General features: G+C 41.7%; 1 protein-coding gene across 1 annotated transcript; it reads left to right on the top strand.

The window, feature by feature from the left end:
- Positions 1-26: 26 nt before the first annotated feature.
- Positions 27-22,494, top strand: lrrc17 (leucine rich repeat containing 17). The gene is made up of 5 exons (XM_020092342.2): positions 27-264; positions 9,132-9,504; positions 10,455-10,938; positions 18,981-19,136; positions 21,557-22,494. Exons 2-5 carry the CDS (start codon positions 9,232-9,234, stop codon positions 21,997-21,999), a joined length of 1,356 nt encoding a protein of 451 aa, XP_019947901.1. The 5' UTR covers positions 27-264; positions 9,132-9,231; the 3' UTR covers positions 22,000-22,494.
- The last annotated feature ends 1,160 nt before the right edge of the window (positions 22,495-23,654 follow it).

Here is a 23,654-nt window from a genome sequence, read left to right on the forward strand (position 1 = left end):
GCAAGGGAGTGAAAGAGAGAGAGAAGGAGAGAGAGAGAGAGAAGGGGAGTGCAAGGGAGAGAGAGAGAGAGAGAGAGAGTGGAGGAGCAGCCAGTCATTCCTGCCTCACTCCAGGCTCTAAGTTTACAGGCGGCCCGGCAGGATCTGTTTTTTTTTGGCTTGGACACAGCTCTCATGACAGGATTAGGAGCCGGGGACGCGGGACCAACCGGAGATCTACAGGTCCTAGTGGAAGAGCCCGAGCCAGACTCTCTCCCAGCACAGGTAGGACTAAAACCTTCAACACTGTACCATCACATTAGTGTATCTGCAAAGAATCCTGCAACCCCCCCCCCCCCCCCAATCCTTTCTGATACAATTCTCAATATGCAAGAAAGTTTTCTGGCGAGGATAGTTTGGCAACAGAGATTCACGCTGGCCTTCCACAACACAGCATATTATTCTAATCTTGATGTGAACTGGTTATTAGGTTTCACAATATGTGATAAAATCAAAGGATTATTGGGAGTCCCTCCTTCTCTTGAGTGATTCCTTTGTTTCTTGACATGCGCTCATATCCACTGCAGAGATGAAGAATGAATGTAAACATGCAGAAAACTTTGCTTTCAAAGAAAAACTGCAGCAGCACAACATTTGCACACGTGTCCGGTATCAAACATTGCTTAAAATATGTGCAGCTTGTGTCTGAAGGAGCTTGAATGCATTGCAATGCAGATGTGAGAGGACAGAAGTGAGCTTCTCACAGGGATGGGAAGCATGTTTTTTATCTTTTATTTATTTAACATGATTAAGCTCCAGTTTATACAAGGTCTATTTTGAAACTGAGTTGTAGCTGCTCATGTTTATGGGGAGTCATTGCACTCACTTAGGTTTTGATGCTTTTGACATGAAACTACAGGTGCCAGTCCTGTGAGTTCACTGTAACTTTAATGCAATAATCACATCCTGTACATGAGGCTCGGTGGATAGAGTCTATAGGGGAGAAACACTTGTGTCAGCGTGAGGGGTTGATTTACCCACTTGGACCCTCTTTGTACTGGATGGCCGTGTTTGTACAGAATGACTCATGTTCAATGGATACAGGCAGTTAAAAATAAAATACAGTGGGGGGTTTGGAGAAGTTGGTGTTGGCTGTGAAATGAAAATAAAAATGTGAGATGACTTAATACTCAAAAGGACGTCGGAGCTGCTGCATGGTTCATTAAAAACTATAAGTTTAGTGTGTGGACATCTACACGGGGAGTTACATGCCCCCTGTTTAAGTTTCAGTAAAATTCCAGTGTCGTGTGGTTTCACTCTGGAATTCTGTGCTGACTTGCAAGTCTACTCTAATCACAAAGTGTGTGAGACCCTTTATGTTGGATTTCTGCTGTTTCAGCTCGCCACAGTTACACATACAGTAAGTAGAGCGCTCTCTCTCTCTCACTCACTCTCTCTCTCCAAGTGTGTGTGTGTGTTAAGTGCAGATGTGTCTGGCGCCAAACCAAACTAATCAACATAGCTGGCTGGCAGGGGGAAGACGTGTGTGTGTGTGTCGGTGTTAAAGCTCTGTGAAACATCTCATGACAAGTTTTCTAACGCCCTCATTCTAATGAAGCCTTTTCCAGACACTTGAGATCTCTTTATAGAAAGTGACAGAATAGAACAGATAAGGAAACAGTTAAGACTATTGAATCGCAGTAAAATAAATCCCCTGGCTTTTCTGTCACAGAATTTATAAACCCCTGTAATCCCTTGTTTAATGTATTTCAGACGGAGGCGATTGTGTCATAGTTTGCTGTTTCAGATTTGTGTGATTAGGAGTAGTCAGAGGACCATGCAGGGGAGACCACACCACTGCATGCTCATGTTATCTAAAAGCTGATTGCGAGTCAAAAACACATGAGCTGGATGGACACACAAATGCATATGCATGAGACAATGACCTTTGTCAGTGCGTGCAGTTGCTTTTCCTCTGTGAACGTTTGAACCACACAAAGATAATTCACATGGACAAACAACAGTAACTGTTGTTGGCTGGTTTCCATCAGTTTTCATGAGATCACCACGACTGACCCTGAAGTCTGAAAACCCCAAAATGTCAACCTTTATCTCTTCACTTCCTCTGTCCCAGTTGTCTTTTCCTCTCCGGCAGAAAATGAACTTGTCTGGTTTCAATTAGGCTCTCAGGGATGTGTAAGCGTTCCCTCTTGTGTTTGCTCTCAATACACACGGCATATATACATCCGTCTCTGTCTCGTCCTCCGGTTTAAGATATAGGGTTTGTGGTTAGACTTCATTTTTCCATCGTCTCCTATTTTACATCCTCTACCATCATTCCTTCCTTATACCCGTCTTAGCATGGTGGTGGGGCTACATAGACCACAGACCTTTGGAGGCGCACACACACACACACGAAGGAAACTCAACCCAAAGGAAACAAGGAATGCTCCGCTTACTGTGAAGCTAACTGGCGGAGAAAGAATTTTTCAAACACCTATAAGCTTCCCCCTGGTCTCTAATGGATGGACTTTCTGCCTGTTCCATTCTAGTGGCTTATTCTTGTTTTTGCAGCCGCCCCTTCTTGTTCTCACTCTCTCCCTGTAACACAGTGGCCCTTGTGTTTTCTGAGCTGTTTCCTCTAGAGGTCTGAACTCTTTCCATCCCCATGCGGCCTGTCAAATTTTGCTGGAGCATTAAGGGCCTCTGAGGGAAGAAGAGACTGTGCAGCCTTGAAGCTTTGGAGGTGGGAGGCAGAGACAGGGATGATCATGACATGATTGTTCAATGCAGATCTTGCTTATTGCTCAGCCTGCGAGTGAGTCTTGCTTCCCCTGTCCTCATGTTATCGAGCATATGATAAGCCAGGAGCACATGCAGTATTTTCTAACCTGAAATAGATGTTTTCAGACAAAAATAGATCTTTCAGAGTTTGTCTTTCACAATTGAAGTACGCATAAAGGAGATTCATGACTGAATCGAGCTTGAGACCAGTCACAGCCAAAACCTTCAGGATAAATATTTGGGTTTTATGCCTGGAATCTGCACAAAACTGAAAATGATCCCCAGGGAAAAAAAGTAGGGGCATGGTACGGATCCATTCGGCGATTATGTCGCTCGAGATCCTATAATTTGATCCATAAATTTACATCAGGAAATACATGTACTGTTGTCTCTATGGATTGTTATTGTGTTCTGGTCTTTTCTTGGATTAACAGAAGCAGCGTAGTATCTTTTGACACTAAACACCTTCTTTGCCAAAGGGAATTTCCCTCATGCTGACATCTTGATAATCCGTGTCCCCTCCAACGTTCACTTCTAACATCAATATTGTGCGTTGAGACTGGTTTTCCTGTTTTCCATTCTGTCTTTCACTTTCTCCCCAATTGTTGCTCTTCCCTCAAACACTTTTTGGAAATGTTTTTTAAATGTGATACCTGCCTCCATCTGTATTTCTCTTACTGTCTCTCCCACCCCCTTTCCTGATGTAGGTGGACGATGTAACCAGTTTGTGTTTCCTCTGGTCTGCTGAGGCCAAATGACCCATTTGAACCGAGAGACTGTTCACAAAACAAAGACAAGGCTGGCTCGCAGGTGTCTCCTCTGGGGCTGCTACAATTTATGTGCCTCACTTTGTTTCCATCTTCATGAATTTGTGTTGATTTATTTTACTGCTGTGCCAGCAACATCCTGTTGGGTTGTCCATTGTTTCACTACATTCTTGTCAACACGATTTTCTTCACATTTGGCACAAACTAATCAGTTTGACTCAAGGATGAAATGTCACTGTGACCTCACGAAACCCCTTATATCCTTGTCAAGGCGTTATCGTAACAACATTTCAAGGGAAACTCTTCAAATTGGGCACAAATGTTCACTTAGACTCAGGGAGGAACTGATTAGCTTCGGGTGGTCAAAGGTCACAAAACATGTTTTTGGCCACTTGAACATGATATCCCGCCGGCTTCAATTTCTCATTTTGACAGGTTGTCACATGAACCTTAAGATTAACTGATTAGATTTAAGTGGTCAAAGGTCATGGTGACTGAATATTATCATTAGTACTGAGTAGTGAATACAATATGTCAGGAACACATGGAGGGGATGGAACTGCACTGGCCAGCAGAGGCATACAACCACATAGCAGAAATTCTACTGTTTCAAATGTGCATGTGTGTTATGTAGAGGTTTCCACTCTTTCATTCACACATTTGCACTTTGACCTCTGCTTCTTTGGCAGAGCGGTTTAACGTCCTTTCACAGTTGCTAATGTCGCCACTGAACCCCTGCCAAACCACCTGGTTCAAGTACACGTTCCACTGCACTGTGCAGCCCAAACCACTTTGCATTATATAAATGCAATGTCTGTGAAGTCCTACTGTATGTGCAGGCACTGAATCAACATTATGTAAGGAATAAGAGAATCAAACGAAAGCTGGCGCAACAGGGAGACGCTTGATATGAGTCCACTCTGTTCCCAAAACAACTCCCAGTCCGACTTTAAGCATTTATTCTGTGGTTTGTTTTGATAGAGAGCACTCACTGTCCTGGATCCGTTAAACTGTTTTGATTACAAAGACTATTCGAAAGCAAACGACCAAATTAATTATTTTTCCATTTGTTCTGCAGCTTCAGACACGATGGTACAGTTAGAGTCTGCACAGCGAACACTGGTAACTGGAGCTCGAGCTTACGATGACATAATCACGCTCTCTCTGTAACACATTTCTCTCTGGCAGTGCTCTGAAGTCTCTCTGTAAAAAACACCTACTGTGGTTAAAAAGTGCAAGTATTGAAAACTGAGCTGCAATGCTTGATGATTAGCAGCAAATATAAAGAGCAAACAACATGACTGCTGACAGGGTGAGCCTGAGGCCATTACACTACCCTCCTGTTAGCAAGTAGCATCTTTTCTAAACTGTGAACAACCTAATAAAACTGTCGGTCAAACATGCACTGAAGGCTCCTTTGGATTAATGAGATTATCTGTACAGAAGTAATTTTCACTTTGTCTGTTTCATTTGGTTTTCACACATAAAAAGTGCATTTTGCAAATGCTATAATGAATTAAGACCTTCAAAGATAAACTGTGAGTTACAGTATTAAATAAGGAGCCAGATCCTGATGAGAGCTACCTAAAATAAAAGTGAGTAATTTTAAACTTTAGTTTGGTCCCTGTTCCATTTGTTAACCTGGAAGATGCAGGATTCATGACCCCGTAATGGAGCAGGTCACACCCTCCATTTTTATATACAGTCTATGGATTACAGTGATGCCACCCCCTCAGGTGTGGCAGGGCTTTAGGCCAAATGTTAATTTTCGCATGCCAACATGCTCATTAAGACAAAACAACATGCTGATTTGCAGGAATGATAATGTTTGCAGTGATCACAGTAACTTTTTCATGTTAGCTTATGGTGGCACTAGATAAAAACAAAATTAAGGGTTCACCAAACTAGTCAAGTGACTAGAAGACATGCAGCAGAGTGGCAACTGACATTTCCCTAACATTGATCAAGGAAATGCTTCATCTTTGACAGCTCTCCATATTCACAGCTCACAGTGTCACATGTTAGGCAGAATCCCAGTAGCAGAGCAGCAATGAGGTCAGATTAGTTCAGTTTTTTTGATGGAAACAAGTCAGAAAAAGGAGTGTGGTGGCTGGCAGGCTGAATGGCTTCCTTAGGAAAGGTACATAACAGACACAAACTTTAACTGGAGTGAGCAAGAGTAGCTAGGGAACAACAATCAAATGGAGACTGGCAGTGGGAGCAGGCTTCTTGTAGAGGGAGGACACCCAGGGGTGCTCGATTGAGATGATTCACAGGTTTGGTCAGCGCCAAGGTAAGGGAGAGGGAGAATGAAAAAGACAAACAAACTAAAACACAACAACACACAACTCATTCAATAGAAAGAAATAGAAAAAATCACAATGTGGACCAATCATCTACCACTTTCTATTCCTCCAAAAATAAAGGCCCCTAATTCCTCCCTCAAGCTTGAGACACGTTGCTGCCACATTTTATGTCCAGACCAAACTTTGTTCTGGTTCAGGACAGATGAGGGTGGCAGCAGAAACTGACAGATTTAGAGCAGTGCCCCTGAGGAAACATCTGACGGAGAGAGAGCGAGAGAGGGAGTCAGTTTTTCTTTCAGTTGGCATGGACCGACCAGCAGGAGCTGGGGCGGGAAAATAATACAAGACTCGAAGGAGCTAATTCAGAAGCTGGTATGGACATGAGGTGAACCGCAGGGACGGGATTGGCCGAGTGGGTTTTGTCGAGGTCCCAGCGGGAATGTGTGTTGGTAACTGCTGTCTGACCATGGCTGTAGTTTTCTGAGAAGGGGACGGACTTTTCCTGCAGAACAGATGTGATGTGGAAAAGATCAGAGCAGAACCAGCACCGGTCCAAATGGTTTGGAGACAGCTCTTAATTATAGAGGGAAGAGGAGAAAAAGAAGATTCAACTCATTTAGATTCACAATCTCCACCAACCTAGCAATAATAACACATATTATTAATGTAGAACTTTTAACAAGGCAACACTTAACATGGGTTAAAGCAAATACATGCAAGTAACTACAAACGTAAAATACATCAGTAATCACACATGCTCTGAAGAGGTGGGTGTATGAGTAGAGAGAATAGAGAGAGCACTTTCGCCTGAGTTCTGGAGCCTGGTCCTGCCAAAGACGTGTGACAGAGTTCGGAGTTTGCAGCGTGTTAGACTGTTGGTTTTTCCTTTAGTTTGTCACTTTTTTAAATGATGTGTGCTTAGGAGGATGTTGCTCTGCTGACCTAACGATATGAAGGTTTGGCATTTCGGCTAGTGCAGCCCTGTTTTTTTATAAGGACACCTACATCTGCGATCTGCACCCATAGAACAGTTCTACCTGCCAATCACACGGCATGCATGCCCCAATACATACTGTGCTTTATAGTCTTTGCAAAATGAATATGCTGAGTTGAATCAGACTTGAAACCAGTAATCAAAACCATTAACTCTGTATAAAAAATTAAGAAGTTCTATAGAAACTTATTTTTGCAAATAATGGTGTCACCCTCTGCTGGTCATTTGAAAGAATACAGGTATCAGGCACTTCTGTATTGGCTCCACTTTCCAGATCTCGTCCATTTTTATTTACAGTCTATGGTTGGATCACAGTAGTGCATAACAAAAACCTGAACAAGACCCAATGACTAACCTGGGAGTACTGGGCTTTCACCTCAGTCTCGTCTAGTCTTCTGTTTGGTCTGGCACGAGTCTCGTCTTGCATCAAAATATGTCTTTCATCAGCAGCGCAATCACGCTGGACAGACAGAGGAACATGTGTTTGCAGCTGAAAGCATCCAAGCTTGTTCGAAGACAAACACAAATCCACGAGGGTATGTTTGATGTATGTGAGTAAATATAAAGATGGATGAAAGACAGACTCGATCATAGAAAAATTAACAGCTGGTGGCTGAAAATGACCAGTTCATTCAGTTTGTGTTGAGTTTGGAGCAGAAGCTCTCTGGAAATCAAAGTTTGAAGTCTGCTTCATTTGAGACGATTGATAGTTGGGACAGTGAAGACCGCTCAACGGACTGGAAACATACATTCTCAGCTGTTTCTGTCTGTAACTGCAGTAACATGCCCGGTCTGTTACTCACAATGGAGCTACAACATCTGCATTGACGGGCTTGTTCCACTGTGTTGAGAGGCTGGAAGACTGTGAGGGGGCTGTGGTTTGGTACAGTTGGAATGAGTCTGCCTGCACATGTGTGTTTTGTATCTGTGTGAATGTGTGTGTGCAGTCCTTCTAGTCAAACCTGAGGGCTTTACCTTTTTTAACATCTGATCACACAAGGGACCCATGACTCACGTATTCGACCAAACAATGTGTGCACACACCCACATACATATTCACATAATCAGGAGTAGGGAGTCCAGAACAAGTTGCTGTGTGGCGGATAGAAGGACAGAATCCCCAACATCCCATTATTATTAGGCTATAAATATTAATCTTTGCAGGCATTTTTATATTTGTGGCTCATGATAGTTTCAGCTTGGCAGAACAAATTGTAAGTGAGCTTGGCTGCAAGAAGGAGACAGAAAGGCAGGAAAGAAAAGCCACATGATGATTTTAAGAAGAATAGATTGACATTTTTGAAAATTCGCTTATTTGCTTTTTGGTGGAGAGATAATCTCGAAACCACATTCTGCATGTGAATAAGCAGAATTGGGGAAGATTTCTTGTTTCCTTTTTCAGTTTTACCAATCATGTTTGTTTGCCCGCATGCAAAGCGTTTGCATGGAGAACAAAAGCAGCAGAACACAGTGACTTAAATCTATCGGCTAACTGGCTTTACAGTCTCGCTGCATATTAAAAAATTGATAATTTCTCATTTTATAGCAGGTTAAGTGCTGCACTCTTTCTTAGAGAGGAACAGTCCAAAAGTTTAAATATACCTAAACCAAAGCACTTTATACCACAACCACATTTTAACCCGTACGTTTTTTTTACTCTTTCCTTCAAACCTCTTTTCCCTTTTCTTCTCCCAACTTTCCTCTTGCCCTACCTCTTGGCAAAATCTTTCACCATCTGCAGTGTTCCCTGTTTTAGTTGTCAGCATGTCTGAATGTGCCACCAAGACAAATGCCCAAAGAGTTTATTGTGTCTGTGCATAAAAATTATTTGTTTTTTTTGTCTCTCAGAATATATATAGCACAACACACCAAGGAGGTTATGTTGTCTGTTTGTTTCATGGTTGGTTTGTTGTGGGCAAGAAAAGAAAAAAACCTCTTAACCGATTACAGCAAAACTTGGTGGACAGATGCATTGGGGGTCAGGGACAAACCCATGAAATTTTGGTGCTGGATCTGGACCAGGGGATAAATCCATAGCCATTCTGGTTTGTTTTTGACCAATATGCTTATTTTTTCTACTCATTTCCTTTCTATTGCACATAAATGTATCCATCTGGGCAAGCTGCATAATTTGCACAAGGTTTAAATAGTTTTTTTCTACAGCACCTCCCCTGCAACGACTCAAGTGTCATCTATAATTAGTTTAATTGGGAGTCCGTTTGTGTGAACCAGCCACTGAAGACCATTGAAAAATTCACCTCCCTCTTCCTGTCCTCTTTGTTTGTCTCCTGATACACACAGCTGTGACCGGCCTCCTGTGTCCTGTCACACAAATCACCCAACAACCGTCAACTCGAGGTCAACCTGTTTACCGAGAGGCCTCCCCTTTCCTCTTTCCATCATGCATCTCCTCACCACCGTCCTCCTCTTGCTGGTCCTACGAACCGCCGAGCCCAGGAGAGGCCCTCGGTCAGGGGCTGCGGAGAGGGGTAGCATAGGCAACGTGCGAGGCAGAGGCAGGGCGGGGGTCATGAGGCGGCAAACTCAGGAGTGCAAGGAGTACATGGAGGCAGGGGAGAAGTACTTCGACTGTCAGGACAGGCAGCTGACCATGGTGATGCAAGACTGGCCCAAAGACATTCACCACTTGCTGCTAGCGAGAAACAAGATTCAGGTATGTGTACAGACAAGAAACAAGATGTGGACCACCTGCTATACAGGCAGAGATAAAACAGATAAAACACCAAAATATAATTAATGGCTTCTAAGAAAGATCTAGTAAAGTTTTACGCAACAGTTAATGTCTCAAGTTTCTAACACTGCAGCTAAATGCAGGCAGCCTGTTGATACCACAAGCATCTGGGCACCATTCATTTGGTCCGGAGATCAAACAGACATTTCTGCTGTGTGTGTGTGTGTGTGTGAGTGAGCACACAGGATGTGTGTCACAGGTGCTGAGAAGAATAAAACAAAATGCTTTATACCAAGGAAATGCAAGTGAGATTGATGAAAAACTGGTTTAATTAAGTTCATCCAAGTTCAAAGCTCTGTTGAATGATCGGTGAGGGAAAATGTGAATAGTTTTATTTTTAGATCTTCATTAAAGATCACTTAATGAACCACTGAATGAAAGAATGTTCTATTCACATTAAACATTATTGTCAAAACCACGTGAAACCCCCTCCTTCCAATCTACTAGCTTGTGTGATGCTCAGCACTTTTGTTACCTCTGCAAAAGAGGTTACAGTTTCATCTACATTTGTGTTTTTTTACCAGGATTACTCAAAAAATACAGGACGGTTTACTGGGAAACTTGGTGGAAGAATGCGATACGGGTGCAATTTGGTGCAGATTCAAATGCATATATAGATCTGGTGAATTTAAATATGGTTTCATAAGGGGGCTGTTGAGGTACGCACCCTACTGACTGCCATTCTAGTTCCTTCTCAAAATGTAAATCTTTAAAAAGGAGTCACAAGTGCTTCAAACTTTCAGTGAAAAGTCAGATGCTGTAGTTTTGAACAAATGTTTCAGGAACAGGAAATGATGCTTTTGTTGAGGACTATTTTCAGATGTGGATTTTTTTTTGCTGGTAGTTCTAACCGTTTTTATCTCACCATTTAGGTTTTGCGGGACAACATGTTCTTCCAGTTCACCCAGCTAAAGAGCCTGGACCTCCAGCAGAACGACATCTCCATGGTGGAGGATGATGCGTTCAGCGGCCTCTCGCAGCTCACCACCCTGCTTCTCCAGCACAACAGACTGAAAACAGCCTCAGAGGAGGTCCTGCTGCCCCTGCCCCGCCTCACCTACCTCCGTCTCTACGACAACCCTTGGAGCTGCCACTGCTCCCTGGACAGCCTGGTCAGGAAGCTGCAGGTGCCCAGCAGCCGCAACTTGGGCAACTTCGCCAAATGTGCAGAGCCTCATTCGCTGAAGGGCCAGAAGCTGAAGAAGCTGATGGTGGACTCGCTGTGTGCCGACGACAACCAAGTGCACGGGAGTACGGGGGGCAAGGAAAGGGGGGTTATTAAATTGAAGCCGGAGGCCACGTCCATGTGTCACACCTACATGTTCCCGAAACCTCTGCTGGACTGCAGCAAGAAAGGTGAGAGGATGTCAAGCTCTGTTTATTTGTGTCATTAAATGCTAAAATGCAAGAATTCAATACATTTTAGAATAAATATTCTATATAAATATAATAAATAAATACATTTTGGATGGTATTTCTGACCAGCACATAATTAGATTAGTACACAATTAATGCAGTAAAATATAATGACAAATATTTATGTTTACAAGAATAGGAGTCCTACTAACTTTGGCGATCTTCTACGTTTTCACAATCTCAGTCTTTATTGGCCAATAAGAAAGAACATGAAAGCTCATGAAATCAAACTTTAGCAATCAAATCAGAATACATGCATCCTTTATTTTCAGACAACTAGTGCACCGCTCGCTCGTAACCTGCCTGTTTGAAGTGGGCTGTTTGTTTGGCCTGCGTTAATGGTGTTTGCAGCTTTTGTTTCTGAAACTGTAGAAGTGACCTGCAGTAATTGAGCCATGGCGAGTAACATCCGGCTGCAGGACTCAGTCCACAGAATCCTGAATCCTGCACCGCTGCTGCACAAAGACTTTCTTGAACCAATAACAATACACATGCCGAGGGGGAAGCCAGTAAGATGAATGGTTCCCTGAAGTAATACAATGTTTTTTGAAACAAACATTTTAGATTTTTAATGAAATATCACTTCTACTTTCTCAACAATTGGATATTCTGATAACAGCACTACACTCTTAGCCCCTCACCCTTTGCCTCTCCTGGACCGAGTCTAGAGAAAAATCCAGTAGCTACTGTATTCACACAAGTAGGTTAACTTGAGGGAAACTGAACACCAGGGAAAGCATCCACTCACACAAGGACTCGGTTAATTTTTCCTGCAGCAGAAATTTCTTCATATGCAGCCAGAAACAATAACCATACCAACTTACAAATGGACCGACCCTGGCAGAGGAACGTCTCGTATAAAAAGGTGCATTTGTTCATTTTTTCGCGCTGCACTCTCTTGATGAGAATTATGCTTGCATAACCGGTGAAACTGGGCATGTGGATTACTTTTGCCGTCTAATGTTTTGATTCCAAACGGGCTGAGCTGAGCAGAGTTGTGTTTGTTTTATTAGCTTTGCCACGTGGGGCGTCTCAGCCTAATGGGGGAGGGTAGGACCAGGATCTGGAGCTGGTTGTGGTTTATTGCTCCTTACCCCCCAAAGTGACGGCTTTTGCATATCACGTAATTTGATGAGCTGCATTTTGTGTCCTTGTGTGGTCTTTTGCAAATACAGCACCGTGTTCTGTCGAGTGCTAATCTGAATCATGCATTCATTCATTTCCTGCAGATTTCGCGCTCTCCTGGAGATTTTAGAAGGCGCTTTGTGTTTTAAGTAGTACCACTGAGTCAGCATGGGTCGAGAGCTGCAGAAAAAAAAGACTGAAACAAGCACCCGCCAAATTTGTTCCTCCAGATTTCACATCTGTGTAAAAACTCCACTCTAAAGTCACATCATTCTTTCTACTTCTGCTTGTCCCTTTCATCCTCATCTTGACGTTCATTAAACTAATTTATCTCTGTCTTCTTCAAAGCAATAAACACGACTCTTAATGATGCCCAAAAAGCATCCCACTGTCAACACAATGAACTGAAAGATTGTCTGCTAGTCAATTCAAGTCTTCACCCAGATTTAACGGAGCAGTTGAACGCAGCTATAAATGGGAGCTAATGCCTTTCAGAGAAATCTTTCATGGAGAATCAACAAGCCAAAGCCACACAATGCAGCGTCTGTGTTGTGTAAAATGCACGAGGAAGCTTTTTGCATATTTTCCTAGTTTTTTTCTACAGAAAGACGTTTGAATCTTTTCTTTATCTGAACCACTACAAGGTTCCTCTGTTGTCTCACTGGCTTTTTCTCCCATTCATCATCATTCAATTCTTCTTTTTTTTATTATATATAATTCTCTCCATATATGCCCCACCATGAAAGCAATATGTGATGTGTGAATGTCGCTTGATATATTACAGCTGTCGTGCATGGTTTTTTGATTTGCAAGGACGCCCATGTTGTGAGAAGTTGATACCAGCTGGACAATTGGCAGCTTTTAATTTTGTGGTTTTCACTGTGCTGGATTCTATCAGCAATGTTTTTATTAGTCGTATTAGCTGTCAATCACCTTGAAATCTAATCACAGGTAGATTATATAATTATGTTTTTTCTCTACTTCCCTTTTGCCTGTTCAGTGATCGCTCACAGATGTTGGCAGAGTTTAGTTTGCTGTGGCAGTGATGTGGCCTCCAAAGCATTGGGGCAACACATGGAATATAAAAATCTACTTTAAAGGAGACACATTCGGCTAATATTCAAATTCATAATTTGAATTTGTGTTATTACTTAAGCTTTATAACTTCTCAAAGTTCAGTATAGACATCACTTTCAATACTGTCCAGTGCTGCAGCTCCTCTTTTCAGCCTCTGTCTGAAACGCTTTCAGCTCCTGTTTCTTTAAGGCCCCCCCTTGATAAAGCCCAGTCTTGGCCCACTGTTATAATCAGTCAACCACTTCCAGTGTGTGAAGATAATGTCAGCCTCCACCCTCTATCTCTACACACTAGAGGAAAGAAACTGTATAATAATAATTTCTCTCCTTTACGTGAACTTTTATTAAATATTTCTCGACCCCCAAACGACATATTAAATGTTGATTCCTCATTCATATTATTTCAGCTAAACATGGCAGTTACAGGTATGTACATCAACATTTGAATTCAGTAGATCTGGACAAACCAATCACTTTTAGATTTAAGTTCACTAAATAAGCCTTTTTTATTCAAGATCCATGAATTGTTCCCCTGCAAAATCAGTGAAAATGTCAAAAATATCTTCCAATCTTACAGAAAGTCCTCACAGGTATGAAAACCTGGTTGGTAATCTAGTCCAACATACATCCAGGACTGGCAGCTTTAAAACTAAAGAAATTATGTTTGACATTGAAAAATATAATATAAGAAAGATCTAAAAGATTAAGACTGAAAGGAACCAGAGTTCTGGGGGTGGAATGAAATAGAACTGAGAGCAACGAGCAGAAAACCCAGAACGGAGTGGAAACATCTCTTGGTTCTATGAAACCAGTATTTTCCTCTTGTTGATTTCCTTCTTCTTGTTTTTCTCTCCACGTCTCCCTCCCTCTGGTTTCAAGACTGTTTCTCTGAGGTGAACCACAGCAGATTTCAGGCTCCACGTTGTGCTCAGTGCTACGCAGAGCGGTCAGAGTTAATATGGGAGCTCTTCAGGCTGCGTTTCTCAAGGACGAGACGTGGCGTTCCAGTCTATCAACAAACAGCCCAGAAAGTCCACTTACACAAGTAATGTTAGGATAAAGAGTAAGTGTTGCGAGAAGAACAACCCTCTACCTGGCTCGCTATTTCCAAAACAACTACACTTCAAATCCACAACTAGAGGAACTCAGACCCACAACAGCTGTGTCAGCCTCCTTTTACATATTAATGACATTTGATTGACTATTGTCTGCACATATAATAACAGTAAAAGTTTTTTTTTTACTCTCGTAACAATATGAATTACTCATATGCCTGTTACACCTGATCTTTTTTTGATCTCCTACTTTGCAAATATCGGAAAGATGAGTCAAGATGTTGTTTAAAACACACACATTATCCATGTGGGATGTTTTCCAAGAAGTGCATTAACTTCTCTTGTTTTTCTCGGCTCTGGATTTTGCATGTGGCCTGTTTGGAATTGATGAAGTATAAAGTCTCTGTCATCACTCTGGCTAAAGATATGGAGACAGACGTGAAGCCCTTTCTAAACATGCTGACATCTTTGTTTATATGATATCACCATTACAACTACCAGATTGGCGCTAGTAGTCATGACCTCCTTACACTGATAATCTACTGGGATTAATCATGATACATAAAAAAAATATATAAAGGTTTACTGCCTCACTGCTTTGACTCAAAGTGATTAATACAGCCAGGAGCTACAGAAGAAGTTTAATACAAAGATAGATATCACACAACAAACAGCGCAGCCCCATTAAACCACAACATATCACTGTGGGAAACAAGATACTTGGATAAAGGATTGGATGGCTCAGAGTCAAACACAAATGATTGGCTAGGTCTTATGTTGCCACGTGAAAAGTTGAGCTCAACTTCTTCCATGCGCAGTGCAAGCAAAGTGAAGCAACGGAACCACAATGCAGTCTGACAATTCAAGACGTCACCCTATTTAAAGGGAAGGAGCAGGATTTTGATTGAAGCCTCCAACGCATATTTATGAGTCCGAACTTATCAATGTCTTTCATTAGCCAGGCTGTGAAGCACAACAAGGTATGTTGGGTGTCCCCCCAAGCCCCCCAGGTCAGTATGTGCTTAGTTCAAGAGTGACATCACAGAGGAAGTGAAGTGGAGTCCGTCGTATGGGCTACTGTTTGCTCCGACTTGACTGGTGGTCCTTTGGTTGCCAACCATGTTTGCTGCTGTTTTGCTCCTCTGGTGTCCCAGATGTGACGCCCCCAGGTGTGCCCAGGTCAACCCTGCACCCTGTTTGGGCTTGCACTCATCTCATGATGTTGCTCAGAAACCCAAACCACACCGTCACATTCTTTTGGCCTGTAGTTCTAGACTTTGCCTACAAGACCGTGCTCTCAAGGTTAAAAAATCATAGGTTTCAGAAGTACCATAAATCCTCCATATAAACTCCGAGCCATTTGAGTTGGCAGCCAAAAATAGATTCATGTATACGGTGTGTTGGCTGCTTCCAAGTAACACACACATGCCCTCATGCATGATATTATGTCATGCTCTCCCTTGGATGTCCTGGCTCGCAGAGAGTGGCCAGTAAGTCAGCAGAAAACAAATGTTCAATATTGTAACTTGAGAGGGAGACAGAGGTATAGAGAGCATAAAAGAAAGAGAGGAAAGTATCACCCGTGTTAAATAACACAGAATTTACTTAATTGCAACTATGCAGCACATTTAGCTGTTAAATTAGGAAGAAAACACTTTGAGAAAAGACTCCTCCTCTCAAGTCTGTGGTGTGAATCCAAACCACAAAATTCACTGCAATGCACACAGCTGACCTCAGTGTCGTCTGCGCTTTTAAAAACATTAACTGCTTCCTGTTTTACTGTCCAAACATCATGAACCATATACACAGATTCAATATCATGCAGCTGAGGCTTTATATTACAGGAAAAATAAATGGAAAACAGTACATGGGGGAGAAAGGAGGGCCACTTTTAAACTCGGAACTTATGTGTTCAAATACATCATAACATAAACCATCTGGAGTGGTACGACATATAGATAAACGTCCAGATTAAAGTTCTGCACATTCATAGTAATACATCATGCAAACATGTAATTACTGCTGTATATTTACTGCAGTGTGTGTTTTACTAATGCATCGTCATGTTTAACTTCCATAGGATGTTTTGGCAAAGTAGCTTAATTGCTGCATTAAGTGAGTCCAGGCGGGCACTTCAATGTAAAGCAGGGACAATAATTTAGACTTTGAAGAATAAATTATGAAATTCTACAGAAATTAAACAGCTCAACAACCAAATTAAATCTATACGATGTAGTCTGTTTTCCAAACATAGCACAAAGCCCTCTTTTTCCCCCGCTCCCCCTCGCTGAGAGAGACAGATGTGTACAGCAAAGTAATGACTCCTGCAGATTCAGCAAAAAAAAAAAAAAAGCCAGGTTATGAACAAGTGACTTTCACTTCTGCTGACATGTTCCTGCTCTTTCACCCTCTCTCTGCATGTTTCTTCATTCAGCAGTAGAGGCACTCAACAGATGTTAGAGTAAGAAAGAGCCTCACTCTTCTAAATAAACGTTAAGAATCACAAGATGCCTCCCGGCCCCTGATAAAGTCTCTGACTTCCTGACAGCCCCGTTTAGCTCTAGGAAGCAACGCGATTGAAGGCTTCACATCGCAAATCAAGATAATGAACAAGATAATCGCTCTCTTTCTATCTTTGGCCCACCCTTTTTCTTTCTTTCTTACCCCGAGAGAAATACTGTTTCGGACTTTCAGGTTGTGGACATCACTCATCCATAGTCAGTGCTGAATACACAGTGGGAGATTATCCTCATTAGACTATAAAACACACTAAACCACAGATGGATCTGTGTTGGACAGAGGGGCCTTGTATTTGGCTTTAAAAGCAGAAGTTTGATTTCTCCAAAGGGAGCCTGGGAATTTGAGTCTTTGAGTGCAGCTGAAATCTCGCCACACCCCCCCCCCCCCCCCCCCCAGCTTTTCTAAGTTGCAGACACATGTACACCTAAATCTTGACAGGATGGGATTCTCTTCAGACCTCTGTTCGTACATCCACACTGCTACCTTTTCATTTGAAAACTCTGCTACAGATGCGCCTCCAGTCAACACTACACCAGAGCTTTAAAGTTGCTAAAACAGATTAGATTGGAAATGCTGCTGTCCCCATTTAAGGTATCTTTGGGCCTGTCACACATATATAAATATATATCACTCGAAACCTTTGCTTCCTGTTCACTTCCAATCCGTTCTGGTGATAAAAACAAACATTTGCCTCCTGTGGTGCAACGAATCACAGCATGGCTTCACTTGGAGTTCAAATCTGGTGACTCACAATATCCGCTTCACATTTTCATGTGTTGGAACGATTGGAAACGATGATGTAGACTCCTACAACCGCTTGCTGATTGTTTTTTTTAGGTCACAACACTGGAAGAACAAGAACAACCAGCATCAGCCTCAGCTCCCAGTGTAGAATGCAACATGGATAATCTATCTCAAGCGTCGCTCACCCTGATATGTGTTCTCAGCTGTATGCACGGGAATCACTGATAAGGACGCCAAAAATTACATGGACAGAAATCAATTTGAAAAAAAACATTGTATGGATGCAGCCATTCTTGAGACATTCTTGATGTGGACGACTGACGGCTTGTAACGTGGAACTTAAAGGTCTCCACAGTCCGTTCATGCTTTTGCAAAAGTCTCTGCCCGCTGCTCGCTCTGTATCGCATCATTGAACAATTATAAATACATTTCCTGAGTGTACTGGCTGTATGTGTGCACACTGTATGTGCACATGTGTGTGTACGTGTACAGTAACATACCTCCATGATAACTGGCCACAACCTCTGTGGCAGTAAAGACTGCAACATCTGCATTGTAAAAAGAGCCTGTTTGCATTCTTTTCTGAACAAATTAAACCGTCTGTGTAAATAAATGTATGCAGGAAACTGGTCCACGTGAACACTCGACCTCAGGAGTTATTTCATATTGAAGAAAACTTTGCTTGTTATCGGCTCAGTCACTTGTTTCCTTTCATCTGCAACCATTTTGCAAACCGCTTCAAAAACAATCACCCCTGTTCACTTTGGTGATACAGGTTGAACGGACCACCTACTCAGAACAATGCAAGAAATCAATACGTTACAGATGTGACCCTCAGAGCAGACGATTTTTAAAGATGAATGACTTCAAATTGTCTTCAAAACGTATTCATCTCAGAAACTGGTGCAACAACAGTCCGAACAGGAATCTGGATGTATTTATCGTCTGCATAGAAGCTCCACATATTCAGCTCTTTAGTTTTTGGAAGTGAAGACTCTTTATTTTAACGTCCCAACACTGTAGGGATGATCTCAAAATTGCTTCAGTGTGGGACATTTGATTTAAAGCTCAGCAGAAGATCTGCTTTGACGTGGGAATATGTGGGGAAATCACTGTTTAATACATTAGAGTCTTCAGAGGTGTGTGTGTGTGCAGAAGCTGGAGGAAACACACAACAGTGTTATACACGCCGTCATCTTGAAAATGTTAAATGTTGCACACGGCCCACACAACATCTTGAAAATGGATAAAGATGCAGACAGATTGGATTTCCACATCTCCTCTGCATTCGACTGATTTCAGTTGTTGAGCACATCTGCCTCCATCCTGTAAACCTATCATGTATCTGTGTTGTTTGTGGTCATATATAGAGGGAATGAGTTTAACCTTTTACACTTTCACTAATCTTTCTTCTCTCCTCTGAAGACCTCATGTTGGTTTATCTGTTTCTCTTCCTCCGCAGGTTTGGATCACATCCCGTCTGACCTGCCGTCTGACATCGTTAAGATGGAGTTGTCCAGTAACAGCATCAAACATCTCAGGCCCAAACAGTTCCTGCTGTCCAAAGACCTCAAGCTGCTCAACCTTAGCAGCAACAGCCTGCACCATATAGACACAGGTAACACTGCAGTGCCACCCTCCATAATCCCTCCGTCTACTATCTACACCACTTATCCTTTTAAGGGTCACAGGGGGGCCGGAGCCACCCTCCATAATAATAAGTAATATCCAAAATGGAACTCAGTAGAGCGCATACCTCCCTAAATTAAAATAATACCACATCCTTCCACCAAGATCTGTGGTAATCCGTCCAGAAGATTTTGTCTTATCCTTCTAATGTACACACACAAACCAAACGCAGATGTAACATCCTGGGCTGTGGTAATGATAAAATTGATTCATATAACACTTTTAAAGCATAAAATGCAGCCAAGGTGCTTTACACAAAAGAACAGAAGCTAGAAGAAGATACATATAAAAAGGGTTAAAGCAATGTTAAGATGACAATAAAGGAAAAGACAGCTGAATTAATTAAAAGCAAGACCATAAAGATACGTGATGAACGTAAAATGAACATTTTTTTAAACATGTGGCCAAAAAACAATCAATATGCTAAACACTTATCATGATGAAAATGTTTGTATCAGTTAATTTTCACAATTAATGTCACATTGTTATTATTTATATTTAACGTTTAAAAATGTTCTTTATGGACGGAGAATGAAAAACATTTATATATATATTTTGATAGTATAATATGTCAAGCCTTACGACAGAGGATGCATACATTTACAGACAGCTGCTTTAAATTACCTCACATACACCTGAACACATGTATATATTTCTCTTTTTGTTTTTTTACTGGAGTGTACTGGTTCCACCTCAGCAGGGGCACCATAATAAAAAAGTGCAGACTCATTATTCTTCCCAGACTAATGATGTTTGTGCTCACGTCTTCCTGTCCAAGGGGGAATCCTTTACAAAACCTCACCTATTATCCTGCAACATATGTAAACAATCATCCGCAGCTCCAGCCCCACAACTATTTGGAAACTAGTTGAAAACTTTTGGAAAGTTAGAAAACGCTCTGAGGGCTCATGATAGCCACAGACATATTGTCTCAATCATGATCTCTCCTTTTATTCTTGTAAAAAATAAAAAATAAATAAAAAAATGTTTAGTATCGTTTTCAAAAAGGTTTGTTTATTTAGGCTTTTTAATTGAGACGATGACCAGAGAGGGAAAGAAACATGAATGAAACGGCTCTGGCACACTTGGATTATTATTAATACTTTAAATGCACTGTTTTTTTGGAACAGTCTTTCATTGTTGGTTTTGGCGCAGTCTTATGCCAGGTTGTTGTGGGTTTTTTTCTTTCCTGGCAAGACAACAGTTGAAATTGACAAAACGATAATTTAGACAGTTACAGAGAAGTGTGGTTTATTTGAAGGTCAATTTGGTGCAGAGTCCTGTGACTAATAAGCTGACATTTAAGGAATTGTCACAATGCGGGGTCTCCATCTTTCTGTAACCGAAACACTGCAGGAAAAAAATAAAGATTCTAGATACTCTAAAACGTTTTTTGTTACTGTGAGTGAGGCAACGATGAAGGAGCATGTAATTATGTAATAGTTGGACAGATGCAACACTGATGTTTGTAACTATGGTGACTTCAGAGATTAAAACTGTGTTTAATTTGTCATGGAGCTTTGTTGGCAAGATCAACCCAGATTACGGGAAACCTGGGGGGTCGTAGCATTAATTTATCTCCTCTGTGGTGATTATGATGTATGTATCTATCATTTAGGCTGGAAAAATGTAATGTCACGGTTTAAAGCATCTGTTGCAGCCACAATCCTGGAGAGAGGGCTGATTAAAATACTCGGAGATTAGTTGTCTCTTTGCTTGCATTCATTTATTCCATCATTTTATTTCAGTAGTCAAGGACGGTGAGATCATCAAGGTTTAGAACAAGGAACAGATGGAAAAACATTTATGGAGACAGCAGCTGGTTAGCCTAGCTTAGCACAAGGCTCAGGGAAAAGACTGAAAAGTAGAAAACAGCCGGTCTGCCTGGCTCGGCTCAACCTATTTAGACTTGTGTTTTTCAACAAATTATACAATTAAATTTACTAGTAAGGAATGTTAGAAGTGCTGGAATAGGGATGTTGTTGAAATGTTAAAGGGAGCGTAAAGAAATACTTAAAATAATGTGAGCAGACCTCATCTCATGCGACTGAAGAGTCCAACAGTCTCAGAATAAGCCTTCTTTAAATAACCTGCTGTGACTGCCGACCACATTGAGCTTTGTCGTCATAGTGGCTTTAGGGTCACTCTGATTCTCTTTTTCCTTCACGTCTCTATCTCAGCGACGTCTTTACTCTCGCTATATGTCTATTATCATATGTTCACTCTCCTTTTCTCCTTCCATCCTGTCTTCCTCTCTGTTAAAATCAGAAGATGGGCTGGAGTCTGGAGGACAGTCTTAAGAGGCAGTATGACATAAATTAATTATTGATGTTTTGCTTCCTCTCCCAGCGGCATTTGCAGGCCTGCTGTACCTCCGTGAGCTTGACCTGTCCAACAACAGCCTCCATTACTTCCAGTACGGTGTACTCGAGGACCTCTACTTCCTACGGAAGCTCTCACTGGCCAACAACCCGTGGATCTGCGACTACAACATCCACTACCTGATCTACTGGCTGAAGCACCACCCCGGCGTCTCTTACACTGGCCTGTTCTGCGCCGAGCCACGGGAGTTCAGGGGCTGGCGTGTCGAGGACTACGTCAAGACCTACAACGGGGAGTGTCCCAAGGATAAACAAACAGAGGGGATGGACACGGGACAGACAGAACAGGGAAGGTCAGACAATGAAGCACAAGAGGTGATGGGGGAGACAGCCGAGGGGCAGGCTGAGCATCTGCTCCAGCACCTGAGGGAGAAGAAGCGAAAGAGGTTTGAGATCATCAGGCTGAGTTAAAGTGGAGGTGGATCAGTGGACTGGTGTGGTTTAGAATGGAGGGAAATTTACAGAGGAGGCCACAGAGTGGTCTGTGGACAGGCTGGAAGACGGATTGTTAAAGGCAATGAGATTTGATGTTCAAATAAAAATATGATGAGCAGAAATACAATTTTGGGATAAAATCCAGAATTTGGGCTTTTTCTTAAGATTTTTAGATATGAAGTCTTCTTGCTACGTTTACCTTTAAACAAAAGGTGTTGGAAAATGCTGTTTGAACTTTTGTTTTATCTTTTTGCAGAACATTCTTAGTCCAGTCTGTATCTGGTCTAATAACCCCAACAAAGAAAACAACAACTCTCAATTACAAACACAATGAAATTGCAGGTGCTCTCTTCTTTTCTGTTACAGTAATTTTGATTTAAAAATTCTCTTTCTGTCTCTTTCCTGTATTAATTAATGTATGATATTGTTGACCTGTTTTCTGGGAATAAAATTGTGTTTATTTTTTCTGAACATGTGTTTTTACTAAATGTTGCACAGACATGATGGAGAGCAAAAGTAGGCATGTAAAAACAGAACTTGGTTACCCACCGCGACACCAGTTGACAACCAAAATGACTGGAAACTTTAATGAGGACATGAAAGATATACTGGGTATTCACCACATGATAACTACATAGAAACATACCGGATTGTAAAAAATGATCTGATCTCAGATTTGAAAAGAGAGTTTATAGAAAAATTGAGGACTGTTAAAATTGATCATGAGCATGTGGGGTATAAAGCTTTATTCACATAATTGGAAAAGACAGGATGGAGGCTAGACTCGAGTTCACTCCAGTTCAGATGATGGCGGTAATGCAGCAGGAGAAGAATAAACTCAAGCTGTGTCTCTTGGGGCCGTCATAGTCTTTATTTAATTTGACATCTGAATGATAAGGAATGACAGAGATTTCGATTTTGCAGTTGAACGTGAAGTTTTGCGAAGTGGATTAGCGCCACCTAGTGTGTTCCCTTAATTAAACTCCCAAGTCCCAGGTGCTTAAACATGGTCCATCATTTCCTGCAGTCACTGAAGGAGTTAAACACAGTTGTAGCAGAACTCATTCATACTCAAATAAAGTTTGTTTCTCAAGAGAAAGAAAAAAGGTTTCACAGTCACTGATTGATCATTTATTGCTTTAACACTGGAATTTTTAGTTTTGGATGAAGGCCCCATCTGGATTGTTCCCCTCATGATGAAATGGATAAAAGAATCAAGCCAGATTGGCTGCATCAGTGCTACATGACTTCCATGACTTCCAGGTTGGTTTAAATAGGAACAGCCAACCTGGCACTGAACACAAATAAAAGGTTATATCCTGGACGGGAGCCCTGTCGGCTTACATTAAGTTTGGCCATTGGGTTTGTAGGAACTGACCTTGACATAGTTGAGCCCTGTTTACTGAGATGCATTTATGTTCCTTAGTGCAGCCACATGTGTTTTACATTAAGTTGATCTTTACTGTGTTGGGCAATGAGTACCCAAGCTGTAGTTATGTTTTTGTGTGGACACAGTGCCCCCTAGTTTTCAGGATGAGGTAGTCCTCAAGGATGATTTAAAAAAAACAAACAAACCTCCCTTTAAGCCAGGGCTCATGATCCTTTAAAAGAAAACCTGCATAAGTGAGGTG

Source organism: Paralichthys olivaceus, chromosome 23 (assembly GCF_024713975.1).
Source record: "Paralichthys olivaceus isolate ysfri-2021 chromosome 23, ASM2471397v2, whole genome shotgun sequence".
Lineage (NCBI taxonomy): Eukaryota > Metazoa > Chordata > Actinopteri > Pleuronectiformes > Paralichthyidae > Paralichthys > Paralichthys olivaceus.

Bases quoted from the DNA above. Each gene is read 5' to 3' on its own strand.
- lrrc17 (XM_020092342.2), top strand. From the start codon at position 9,232: ATGCATCTCCTCACCACCGTCCTCCTCTTGCTGGTCCTACGAACCGCC. The intron at 9,505-10,454 runs GTATGTGTACAG...CTCACCATTTAG, and splicing joins TAGCGAGAAACAAGATTCAG to GTTTTGCGGGACAACATGTT. The intron at 19,137-21,556 runs GTAACACTGCAG...TTCCTCTCCCAG, and splicing joins CCTGCACCATATAGACACAG to CGGCATTTGCAGGCCTGCTG.